We start from the raw sequence: 12,707 nt of genomic DNA, 5'->3' as shown, positions 1-12,707 counted from the left end.
AGGCTATGGTGCCTCTCAGTATAGGCATGTGGCAGAGGTAATTGATTGTGTCCTAGTGTCTGCTAGCTGTATGGAGATGAACTCCACAGCAGGGCCCTTTGTGAGCCAGTTAGGATCAGCATTTGGGTTGCTGACCCAGACATGGGTATGTCTTCAGGGTCAGCTCCAGTCCAGGGTGTTTGAGGGAGATATGGCCATGGTCTCATTCCGACAAGTCTGTGATCTCTGGAAACCACAACATTCTAGAGAACTGCCTAGACAAAATAACCTTGGTGTCATTTGGTGACACTGAACTAAATATTGCTTTGCTCTACCTGAGGCTGCCTGAGTAGTTTCTGGCAGTTCAAGGAGGATTTATATAGCTGGGAAACTTGATCCCTCGCCTTTCCCCTTTTACTTTTTCGAGGGTGAATTTAATCTTTGTACCTGCCATGTCTGCTGAGTGTATAATTAGCATGCTGACATCTGAGCAGCAGTGTTTCTCAGCTAGCTTTATTTAGGGGTGGAAATATTTTTTCCTTTGGATAAAGTTAGGCACCCCCCTCAACTTCCTTATTTATTATCCCAAATATGACAGCTTTTTAACCCTTAAATATGTGTGTCAAGGACACAGAAATACGTTCTTGTTATTTTACATGTAAACCTGAGGTCAGCTGAAGTTACCGTATCCTTTAAGATACATATGAAATTGGTTCAAAATCCCCACTCTATGGTTTATGCAAAGGCCAGTGTCCTCACAAATTTCTGAACACTTCTGGGAGACTTAGAGTTTCCTTGTCACCTCTGACTCCAGCTCTCATGATTTGTATTTGTCTGGGGATTGTCTCACCCTCCCACTCCTGCAGTCCCTCTTCCATCCCAGGTCAACCTAGTTGTGGAAGTCAGAACTTGTCCTTGTTTGGTGGTGTGCAGGGGTGGGGAAGGATTCCCAAATCATGTGTGTCTAGCAGACCTCAAAGGAAATTTGGGGGGAATGGAAGGATTTACCTCCAAGCAACACAGATCAAAACCAAACCCGTTGCTGTAGAGTTGATTCTGACTCATGGTGACCTCATGTATTAACAGAGTAGAACCGCTCCATAAGGTTTTCTTGGCTGTAATCTTTTAGGAAGCTGGTTACCAGGCCTTTCTTTTGTGGCACCACCGGTAGGTTTGAACCTCCAACCCTTAGGTTAGTAGTTGAGCGCAAGCCACTTAAGCTACCTAGGGACCTCCCAAGCAACACCGGAAAAACAAAAGAACAAAAAACGTTGCCATGCAGTCAATTCTGACTCAGAGTAGAACTGCCCCATAGGGTTTCCAAGCCTGAAATCTTTACAGAAGCAGACTGACACATCTTTCTCTTGCAGAGCGGCTGGTGGGTTTGAACTGCTGACGTTTCAGTCAGCAGCCAAGTACTTAACCACTGAGCCACAGGGCTCCTTCCCAAGCAACACAGCCATCATAAAACTGAATATCAGACATCTGTGTTCTTAAGGTTCTCCCACCATTTCTCTACCCCAGTTCCAGACTCCTGCATATGGCTCCATCTTCTATTTTCTTCCCTCTTCCTTTCTTATCTTTGTTCTGACTTTACTGTCTGTAGCAGAAGCCAAACATCCCAGTTTCTTAGACAGAGAAATTCATTCCTCCATCTCCTTCCCCAGCTCTAGATTTTTGTCTGTATATCTTAAGTCACCAAGCTAAAGCTTAAAAAAGAAAAAGGTCCCAGTCAACCGTTCTTTTCCTTCCCAGTTTTAGATCAGAGTTTAAGGGTAGGGATTTTTGTTTGTTTGTTTTTAATAATAATAAAGCCCTAGGACAACAAAGTAGTGCATATTAATAGAATAACAAGATGGCAGGAAAAATTGAGCCAGTCAGCACTATTTACTAAGTGCCCACCATGTTCCAAAGGCCTGGGTTGTGCAAGTGGTTTGCAATCAGCTGCTAACCTGAAGGCTGGCAGTTCAAACCCACCCAGCAGCTCCACAGAAGAAAGGCCAGGCAAACCACTTCAGTAAAGATTACAGCCACAAAAACCCTATGGAGCAGTTCTACTCTGTAATACATGGAGTCACCATGAGTCAGGGGTCCACTTAACAGCAGCTAACAACAACGACACCCATGTTGCAGGCACTGAGCTAGAAGCTGCGGCACAAAGGGGAACAAAATTAGAGACAGTTATGCTCTTGGGAAGTTACAGTGCTAGTGGGAAAGAGAAGCATTAATCAAATACACAAGCAAAATGATTATTAAGTGGCAAGCACCAGGAAGGAGGGGTGCAGGTGCTGTGAGAGTAAAATGCTACACAGTGGGGAGGTCAGGGAGGCTTCTCTGAGGATGTGGCTGAACAGCTGTGATCTGAAGGCCGAGTAGGGGCTAATTCGGGGAGGGGAGAAAAGAGCATTCCAGACAGAGGGACCAGTCCATGTAAAGGCCTTGTGATAACAGAGAACCCTGACAAAGGATGGAAAGAAGGCCCATGTGGTTGGGGCTGCAAAAATGAGGGGTACTAGGGAGTAAAATGAGGCTGGAAAGGTGAGTACAGCAAGGCCATTAAAAGTTTTAAGCAGGAGTGTTAGGCTCAAATTTACGTTTTGAAAAACTCACTCTGGCTGCTGTATGGAGAATGGAATGTTAAAAAGGCTTGAAAGGAACTGTCAACTGCCTGGAGTATCCATTTAGAGACTACTGATTGATACAATTATTCAGGGATGTGTGTTTTAACATAATTTTTAAATATGAAATGAATGTGTACACACACAGAGATACATGGTTAAAAATACCAAATAGTACTAATACTATTATTGTTGTTGTTATGTGCCATTGAGTCAGTTCCGACTCATACTAATACTACTAAAAAAAACCTCATTGCTGTCAAGTCGATTCCGACTCATAGTGACACTATTAGGCTTATAAAAAATAGCAATCACCTTGACCATCCCTTCCCACACCACTTACACCTTCCACTAAGGACCCCTTCTTCTACTCTTCACTGTTATCTGGTATTTACTTCCTTTTTTTCCTTATATAATATGCTTAAAGTGCTATTTCTTTATTTTTCAGCTTTAGGCATTAACAGTTTACTTCCTACTATGGAAGAAAAAATTTACTGATCTTACCCCACATCCTACTCCCCTCTCCACACTCTATTCGTATCCTGCCAAGAGCGAACATTCAAAGCATCACCAGCACTTCTTGATTTTTCTCGTATAGGAAAAATGCTCTGACTCATTTATTATCTGAAAAATCCATCAATCAGTAAAGACAGAATCAGTACATTTCACTATAAATTTATAGCTTTGTGAGGACAAAAGTAGCTTCACTACCTCTGCCATGGACATATTTAAAGCAGCAAGGATTTTTACCCCTTTAAGCAAAAACGAGGAGCCCTGTGGCACAGTGGTTAAGTGCTCGCAGGAGTTCAAACCCACCAGCCTCTTTGCAGAAGAAATATGTGGCAGTCTGTTCTTCTATAAAGATTTCAGTCTTGGAAACCCTATGGGGCAGTTCTACTCTGTCCTATAGGGTCACTATGAGTTGGAATCGACTCAACGGCAATGAGTTTGGTTTTTGGTTTTGGGAGCAAAAACTGCGAATTTTTTAAGCTGGCATAAGAATATTCAAGGAAACCACAGTTGAATTATGTGTTACTTAGAAGGCATAATAACGTCATTTGCACTGTTGTTGATGTTAGGTGATGCTGAGTCGACTTTGACTCACAGCGATCCCATGTGACACAGTAGAACGGCTCCATAGGATTTCATAGGCTGTAGTCTTTATGGGAGCAGATCACCAGGTTTTTCTCCTGTGGAGCCTCTGAGTGAGTTTGAACTTCCAGTCTTTTGGTTAGCAGCCAAGTGCTTAACCACTGCACCACCAGGGCTCCTTTCATTTGTAGTAGGAGGCAAAAATAATCTTTAAAGGACTAGTATCTTAGAAAAGAAGTTTCAGAAAGGTCATTAATTGATGCTAATATTATCAGTGGTGTAGTAAAGCAGGCCTCTCACATGCTTGCTGCTATGAGTATGAGTCGGGAAATAAGTGTGTGAATCCTACCCAGAGTCTAAAGAAATAAATCATACATTTGACTCTAACAGAAATCAGTCCCAAGGAAATACTCAGAGGTAACAAAGATTCAAGCACAAGAATATTCATGACAGTATTATTACAATAATGGAAAACAAGGTCAATGCTCCAAAAGCAGGAAAATGGTTGAATTATTATTACATCTATAAAATGGAATAATATAAAATCATTAAATTCACGTTTTCAAAGAACATTTAATGCTGTGGGAAAATGCTCATGATATGTTAAATGAGGAAAAGCTGAGGTGGTCAATAGACATGTAAAAACATGCATGTAACATATACATATGTAAACATATTATATATATGTAAACATACATAAAATATACACACCCCAAGTTTTTTAAGTGTATAGAAAAAAGAATTTTTTCTTCCTCTAGTGTTGTCTGCCACCCATATAGACTTCAGAATCAACTGGGGAGCTTGTTAAAAATACAGATTCTTGGGTACCACTCCAGACCTGCCTAATTAGTCTCTCTGTAAGCAAAGTCCAAGGGTCTCCATCTACCTACTCACTCTGAGTAATACTGACTCACACCTCAGTTGAGGACTACTGGACCAGAAGTAGTAGCTCTCTCTGTATGGTGGAATTATGACTAATTCTCTCCCTTTTTTTGAACCTTAAAAAAAAAATTGTTTACCGAACATACGCTGCTTTTATGATTAAAAGTTCATTAAAAGCTCATGAATATTAGAAAACAGAGCTGACTTAGGGTGTAGTTTGGAATCGACTTGACAGCAATGGATGATGATGAAACACCTTTAAGAAGTGGGCAGTGCTATTTTTCATCTACAACAAACAGGTTGTAGAATCTACGAATTTCTGACATGTGAAAGTCACTTTAGGACAGAGAAAGTACTATGCTAAGTGTAGATATGGAATTCTTACCTCCATAAATTGTGCAGGTAAAAAATACAATAATTTTGAAAAGTATTAAGGACCAGCACTTCTCGTGTTCTAAGATGTTCCTTGGCAAAAAGAGGGTTCAGTGATCAAATAAGTTAGGGGCCTGATATGCACAGTATAATCCCCTCCTAGAGTCATAGAGCCCATGAGCAGATCACAGGCTCTGAGATGTCCACTCTAAGCTTCATTCTCAATTCTAGCTCCACAAATTCTTAGAATGATCTGATCATTAAGAACACATTCTAGGCCAGAAGAGGGTCCTAGAAAGAATTCTCACCATGGACTGATGCCCTACGTCCAATCCAACCTATCAATTCGTTCTCATGGTCTCTGAGGGCTTAGCCCACATATTAATATATGCACAGCCTGATTCTAAGGGTGCAGAACAAGTCAGTTACCAAGTAATGCTCAGGAGCAACAAAACTTAGTGCCAGGCTACAAGATTAGGAAAACATTTGAAATAACTGTGTATTTATTTTATTTACCTATTTGTCCCTAGCATTAGACTGTGTCCTCGGGGCTAGAATTTTGTCTTACATTCATTTATGTATTACCAACACAATAAAGCATGACACTTAGTTGGTACTCAATGAGTGGTGCACTGCCAGTAAGGTGATTAAAAATTTTTTGACAAGTAATGAAATGAGGTAGGCAGAGAAGTATGTCCTAAAGTTTGCACACTAATTGTATCAAGACTTCATTTAATTCAATTAACATTTCTGAGTGCTTACTAGGTGGTCATTTCCAAGAATGTATTGGTGACCAAGACACAATCTCTATGCTCAAACACTCCATGCAGTAGAGATATTAGTCATCGTAATAGAGATATTAGCCATTCTCTCATATACAGGCTTGGACCATAGCAGGTATCTAATAAACGCTTGTTTGAATTGAGTTTGGAAACCAAGATGCACTTTAAGTTTGGTCAAATTTTAGTACTTTGGGGGCTGAGAGTTTACAGTAGGATAGAATCAGACCATTCTAGAGGCTGCTTCAGGATGATTGAGATCTGGGGTAACCAGATCAATCCTGACTGATCATCACTACTTTGGAGACTCCAGAACCAGTCAGGAATTTTGACCAGAGAAGTTCCAGAACCCAAAGGAATTCGACACCATCAAAATGTTTCTAAATATGTGTACTGTAAAATCTCTAGGTTCTTGAGATGTTAATAGATATTACATGGTGCATTAGGACTGAGAAAAGAGCTCAACAGAGTTGACATGCCTCTGTACTATGCTATGCTCCTTACATGCATTGTCTCGCTTATCTTCCTAACAGCCCTATGAAGTAGATCTCATTATTTTTCCCATTTTAGAGATGAGCAAGCTGTAGTAACATGCTACAGATCATACAGCTCATAAGGTAAAGAATAGTACTTAAAAACCAGGTCTTTCTGGCCCCTAAGGCTGGTTTATGATCACTGGAACAATACTTTTTAATATGGTGATGGGCACTAGAACACTCCCAGAGGGACACACAGTATAAGGGGTTTCTCAAACTGATTTGATTAGGGAGCCCCTCTGAATCAATCAGCACTTGAGACTAGCTTTCCATGGCACATATTTTGAGAAATATTGTGGGGCAAAGGAGTCAGAGATACCCCATGGTGGACAGAAGATGGACAGCTCAGAAGGAAAAGTTATTCTAGAAAGAGCATTTATTAAAATTGTGCTCAAAGAATACTAATAGGAACATGTAAATCAAAGCTAAGTTTAATAGACATCATTTCATTAACTCCTGATTCATAAGTTCCAGCTGATGGCTCACTGCTCTCAAATAATATTTGCTGTGACATTCCAATTCCAACATATTCACTTAGCTAGTTCTTTAGCATTTGTTGTAGGATTTGACTAGTAATTCAACTGGTTATGTTACTAATTTTGATACGGTATATTCACATTGGGACTATAAGTTTCAACTTGCTGTGTATCTTAACATGTTTGCAATTTGCATTTTTGGACAAGATAATTCTTGGTTGTACAGGACTAGCCCAAATTCTGCAGGACATCTAACATCCCTGGCCCCTACCCACTAAATACCAGTAGTGCCCCCAAGTCATTGTGACAAGAAAAATATCCCCACAGTTTCAACCCCCCGCCCCCCAGGGGCGTGGTATCACCTCCACCTGAGAACCACAGGTTTACAGCAAACCAGGAAGTTCAGTAAAATATCCATTGAAAGAGAAACACCTAGCCTGATCCTGCATTCAGTATTCCAGCAGACTTCAAGATTTAACATGCTATCTCCAATCCTGCATGTTCAATGCCCCATTACATTTCTCTCTATTCTGTTAATAACACAAGCAGATTCAACACAAACTGCCAGAATACCCCGAGCCCTTTGACAATAACAGCCATAAAGCTGGGCAGAAGTCAAACCCAGGATTGCATGGGGTATTGGCTTATATCTGAGGCAGTAGTCACAAAACAAGAGGTATATCTGAAGAGTCTATCATTTTGTCAAATATGAACTTTAAAGACAAGAAGGATGCTGTTCTTTTTCTTTTTAAAATTATTTATTATCAAAAAGCTTGCTCCCTCTTACTGCTGAGTCAGTTCAGCAATGCAGCGCCATCCTTTTTAGGATTATTAGGCCCCAAATAATTTAGACCAAACAAACAAAAAACCCAACTGGACTGGAGGTTCAGTAACACATCTACTGACATGTCAGTATGCATTCAGGAACGCTGGTTTCATTTCTTGATTGGAATGCCAATCACCATAAAATCTTCTGCTAGAGTAACTTCTTGGAGATGTAACACTGATTCAGCTTGCTTTTTCAGTTCTGCAACACCATCTGTTTCTCCTTCTCTGGCCAAGGCAACTGGTTTGTACCTCTGACTGAAGTGAGTCAGAACCAGCCTCTTTGCTTGGCACAACTTTGCAAACGCTGCAGCCATCTGTGGTGTGCTGTGGCCGTGTTCCTTTGCTTTGTCCATCTGGGTATCATCCAGGGTTGCTTCGTGGATCAACAGGTCTGCTTCAGAGCACAGCTTCACTCCTCCATCACCCACAACCCCAGAACAGTCACCTAAGATGCAGATTTTCCTTCCAATGATAGGCTTTTTTAAAACATCTTGGGGAGAAATTGTAACCCCGTTTTCCAGAACAATAGAAATTCCATTTTTCAGCTTCCCATAGGCGGGACCGGGTGGAACACCTAATGATGAAGGCAGATAATATTATATCATAGGAATGGAATTTATGGCTTCTTAAAGGAGTCTCTTTTAACAGCACAGCAAATAGCAAATGGAAAAAGCATCCATTTCTTTTCATAATTGTAATGTTTTTACTACTTGTGGAAAACTGGAATATTTATATGTTTTTTAAAATTTAGTCTTACCTATTGATACTAGAATGCCCTAGTGCTTAAAGCACTTCCAATGTATATGTGTCAGATGAGTTTTAAGCTCCTAAGTCCCACTAAGACTTCATTACAGTCGAAATGACAGCCTCAGCTTTGCATGGGAATAACAGTTTTTCAGAGCACTTTCTTTAGTAAGTTCATCTTCGGGTAAAATTGAAGAGTCCATTTAAATAACAACATAATCAATGCCTAGTCAAGACAGGTACCTACAAACTGACTCACTTAATAAAAACATTGTAGAAGGAGACTGTTTGGATCACAGGATTAAGGAGAATTTGAATCACAGATAATCCATTTTCTTGGTGGATAGAGGCAGTTCCATATTTACCAAACTGGGCTTAAATCTCATACTAATCTAGAATAACACCTAGTCATCATGCTAGGCAAAACTTATATACAAATATAATGTGATCACCAATTCCAATATAGATCACGTTTGAAGTTTCCAAACAGAACAATATTTCTCCAGGCTTTTAGGCAATAAAACTACCTTTGACCAAAAGTCACTTTTCCTCAGTATCTAGCATTTTGTTTTACCTGGGGAGGAAGGAAGAGATTGTGCAAATATAGAAACAAACATACAAAAACACCACCATGCTTTTTACAGTCTCTGCCATGACCATGCCAAGAAAGGCAGTGATGCTGGAGGAATAATAGGCTTGGATACTGCTTCACAAGAAGTATATGAGGACCATCTCATGCAGGATGGTCTAGCATGGAGGAGTGTGAAGGTTTACAAGGGCCCCAACCTGTTTTTGTGTGCTCTGCCTCCAACTGTGATGAACCTAGGTATGTAAAATTGGTTGAGTTTTGTATTCTAAACCCCAGGTTGACTTAATCAAGGTTGAAAGAGTGGGCAAAGTTGACAAAGAAGGTAGCTAGCGGAAGCTGCATGATTAAGAACTGTGGCAAAAAAAAATCTCAGGCCAAAGATGTCATCAAAAACATCTTCCAAATGCAAGACATGAGCAAATAAATGCCCAGACCTAAAACAACCACCACCACCACCACCACCCAAACCACTCCTGCCAACCAAGACAATATAAGCTGAAGAGAAGGCAAACTACGAATTTGGATCAGAGGAGTTGATAAGAGAAAGATTTAAATATATACTTGGTTTTTGGTCTGAATAGCATCTTTCTGTCTCCAAGCCTTTCCAGTAACAAATAAGCAAACTTTGGGCAAGGAAATAGAAAACATATCAGTTTTAGGCCTGGGAGACAGGAAAGGAAGAATACTATGACACTTTTAATAGCTCCAGTTAACACTAGCTTGAATGATGAGAAGGTGGAAAAAAAAAAAAACTTACCGAGGTCTTTTAGTTTCTGTGCATTGAGTTTACCTGGGCGTTTCTTCTCCATGACTGAAAATCCAAAGGAGGGAATTCGGTGAAAAAGGCGAAATGCTTTTACAACAAACTGTTCATCATCAACCAAAAGGTATGCGTTTTCTTCTGAGTCTAACAGGATAGTTCGCCCTTGTCCCTCTTTGGGACAGCTGTCTGCTCTTTTCACATGTGTGAGTTCTTTCTGTTCTTCTGTAGGACACTGATCTGCTGTGGGCACCAGCTCATGGACCACATATGGGAAGACCAGCTCTGTGTGAGAGAGTTCCATGGTTCGCCAGACAAAGTCCCGAAGGCCTAGAGGGCCATAGATTTCAATAGGCTGTTTGGTGACCACGGAGCCACTCTGCAGACTGATTGTGCAGAGGAGGCCAGGAAGGCCAAAGAAATGGTCTCCATGAAGATGTGTAATGAAGATCTTGGTAATTCTCCCTTTTGATTAAGAAAGAGAAATAACACTGGAAATTTTTCAGAAATGAAAACTCATGCAAAGCTACTTGAAACAAGTATAACAACTTATATAAGAAGCAATAAAATGAATTTAGAAATTCTACTTACCACTATGAACTTGTATGTTTGCATTTTACTACATGATTTCAGAAACAAGAAAGACTATTTCACTGGATGGTTTTAATAAGATATTACTTTTCTTCATAAAACATCGTTAAATTTCACAGTTTTAAGAGTATTTGCCTACATATCCTCTCATCTAAAAATAAGTGAAGTATACAAGTGTACCAAAATAATTTACATAACTAGATAGGCCTCAAGTGTCAAAAGCACTAGCAGTCACACTGCCCCCTACTGCTCCCTCTGAGAATGGCAAACACGTACTTTCAGCAAAACAAATGTTCCACTGGCTCCAAATGACTGGACCAGTGCCTGAACCCAAAACTGCCTTTTAAGGACTCTGTACACTGGACAGAGATTAACCAGCCAAGTCAGATTCTGCTTGTTTGGAAGAGGTTGGAAGGAGAGGACAAGAAAGGAGCGGGGTGAGGGAGGAAGAGGGAAGGGAGGTGAGAAAAAACAGGGAGGTGGGAGAGGAATGGGCTGAGCAAGGGAGAGGAGAGGAGGTGGGCAGTAGACACCAGAATGCAGATCAGAGATCGGATCCACTCTGGTATTATGCAAGGGTACTTGGGCCCATCTCTTCCTTTCAGTCTGAACTAACACAACAGCTTTTTCAGTATATATTAGCTTAGGTTGTAACTTGATTTAGCCAGTGGTGAACTGAATTTACTGCTGGTATGTGGCAGGATGCCACATCAGCATTTTTCTGAGATGCACCACAAGGCATTTTAAAAGTAACAATCACAAGGAACACATTCTCAGTATAACAGAGGCTTCCACGGCTAGCTCATGGCCCATGCATTTAAAACATTTGAGACCAAAGAACAGGAACCGTTTATTTTTAATGTGATTTCCAATGATATCAAGGCAAAAGTGTTCTCCAAGCAAGTCTTCCCAGCATTATCACCAAGGCTAGGCCCCAAGGGCACAGAACACTAGATTGGACAGAGGCCAGGTTTGGACCTTGAGAATCCCCAGGAGGCACTCTGAAAGTTTCTTCACTCTCCTCTTTCTTTTCTCTCTATAGTTCTTATTTTTGCTATTATTTGACTTTTAGAACCCTTCCATTTTCCCCTTCCCCTTCCCCCGTCCAGGCTGCCAAGCACCTTCAGTGTGTCCTGAGGCCTCTGAAGACCCACATGCTAGAGTGGCTGCTGAGTCTCACTGGCACGCTGACCTCAAAACTGCCAATGTCAGACTTTTTAGGCCTTCTCCCTATCTCTCCAAAACAAAGCCAGAACTGAACACCAAAACAACCTGTGAACCCAAACCAAGTGAGACAAATTAAATAAGTGAAAATTTGCTTCCCACAGTTATCACAGTTTCAAAGAAGACAAACATTTCATTTTTCAAGAAACTTGATTTCACAGGGAGAAGGAATGTCAACCACAGTTATCAAAGGTATGAGGAAGTTATCAGATGAAGAGAGAAAAATGCATGAATTCTTTTTCACTTGAGAACAAGAAAGCTGTGGTGGGGGGGGCGGGGAGGAAATACATCATCCCATAGAGGAGTAGAATACTAAGTATCCGCTAAAAATGATGATGCAGTTATATTTACTGCCATGGGAAAACGCCTGCAATATATTGTTCATATATATTGTTCAGTGGAAAAAAATGCAGGTTACATCATGTATATAGTCTGAACCCATTTATGCAAAATATGCAAAACTATGCACTCACCACACACATACACGTACACATGTACAGATACACCCATGTTGTTGTTGTTAGGTGCTGTCCAGTCAGTTCCAACTCTTAGTGACCCTATATACAACAGAACGAAACACTGCCCAGTCCTGTGCCATCTTCACTACCATTGCTATGTTTGAGCCCACTGCTATAGCCACTGTGTCAATCTGTCTCTGGGGGTTTTCCTCTTTTTTGCTGACCCTCTTCTTTACCAAGCATAATGTCCTTCTCCAGGGACTGGTCCCTTCTGTTAACATGTCCAAAGTATGTGAGACAAAGTCTCACCAGCCTCACTTCCAAGGAGCACTCTGGCTGTACTTCTTCCAAGACAGATTTGTTTGCTCTTCAGGCAGTCCATGGTATATTCAGTATTCTTCGCCGACACCATTAATTCAAAGGCATCAATTCTTCTTTGGTTTTTCTTATTAATTGTCCAGCTTTCACATGCATATGAGGCGATTGAAAATACCATGGCTTGGGTCAGGCGCACCTTAGTCCTCAAAGTGACATCTTTGCTTTTGAACACTTTAAAGAGGTCTTTTGCAGCAGATTTGCCCCAGGCAATATGTTGTTTGATTTCTTGACTGCTGCTTCCATGAGCGCTGATTGTGGATCCAAGTAAAATGAAATCCTTGAGAACTTCAATCCTTTCTCCATTTATCATGACGTTCCTTATTGGTCCAGTTGTGAGGATTTTTGTTTTCTTTATGTTGAGGTGTAATCCATACTGAAGGCTGTGATCTTTGATCTTTATC

The 12,707-nt window shown here is 40.7% G+C and overlaps 1 protein-coding gene across 2 annotated transcripts in view; it reads right to left on the bottom strand.

Annotated features, from left to right (window-relative positions):
- Positions 1–7,017: 7,017 nt before the first annotated feature.
- Positions 7,018–12,707, bottom strand: part of ELAC1 (elaC ribonuclease Z 1) — a 14,935-nt gene continuing 9,245 nt past the window's right edge. The window contains exons 3-4 of one of the 2 annotated variants that reach the window (XM_023733954.1): positions 9,653–10,120; positions 7,018–8,136 (exon numbers count right to left, since the gene is read on the bottom strand). In XM_023733954.1, the coding sequence (XP_023589722.1) occupies positions 7,670–8,136; positions 9,653–10,120 (935 nt within the window). In that variant the 3' untranslated portion in view covers positions 7,018–7,669. The remainder of the gene's footprint in view (positions 8,137–9,652; positions 10,121–12,707) is intronic. The other variant, XM_004379237.2, reaches the window with a different exon arrangement.

The sequence above is a fragment of the Trichechus manatus genome, unplaced genomic scaffold (genome assembly GCF_000243295.1).
Source record: "Trichechus manatus latirostris isolate Lorelei unplaced genomic scaffold, TriManLat1.0 scaffold00063, whole genome shotgun sequence".
Taxonomy (NCBI): Eukaryota; Metazoa; Chordata; class Mammalia; order Sirenia; family Trichechidae; genus Trichechus; species Trichechus manatus.
Note: the sequence above shows the minus strand (reverse complement) of the source record. Positions and strands in the feature narration are given on the sequence as shown.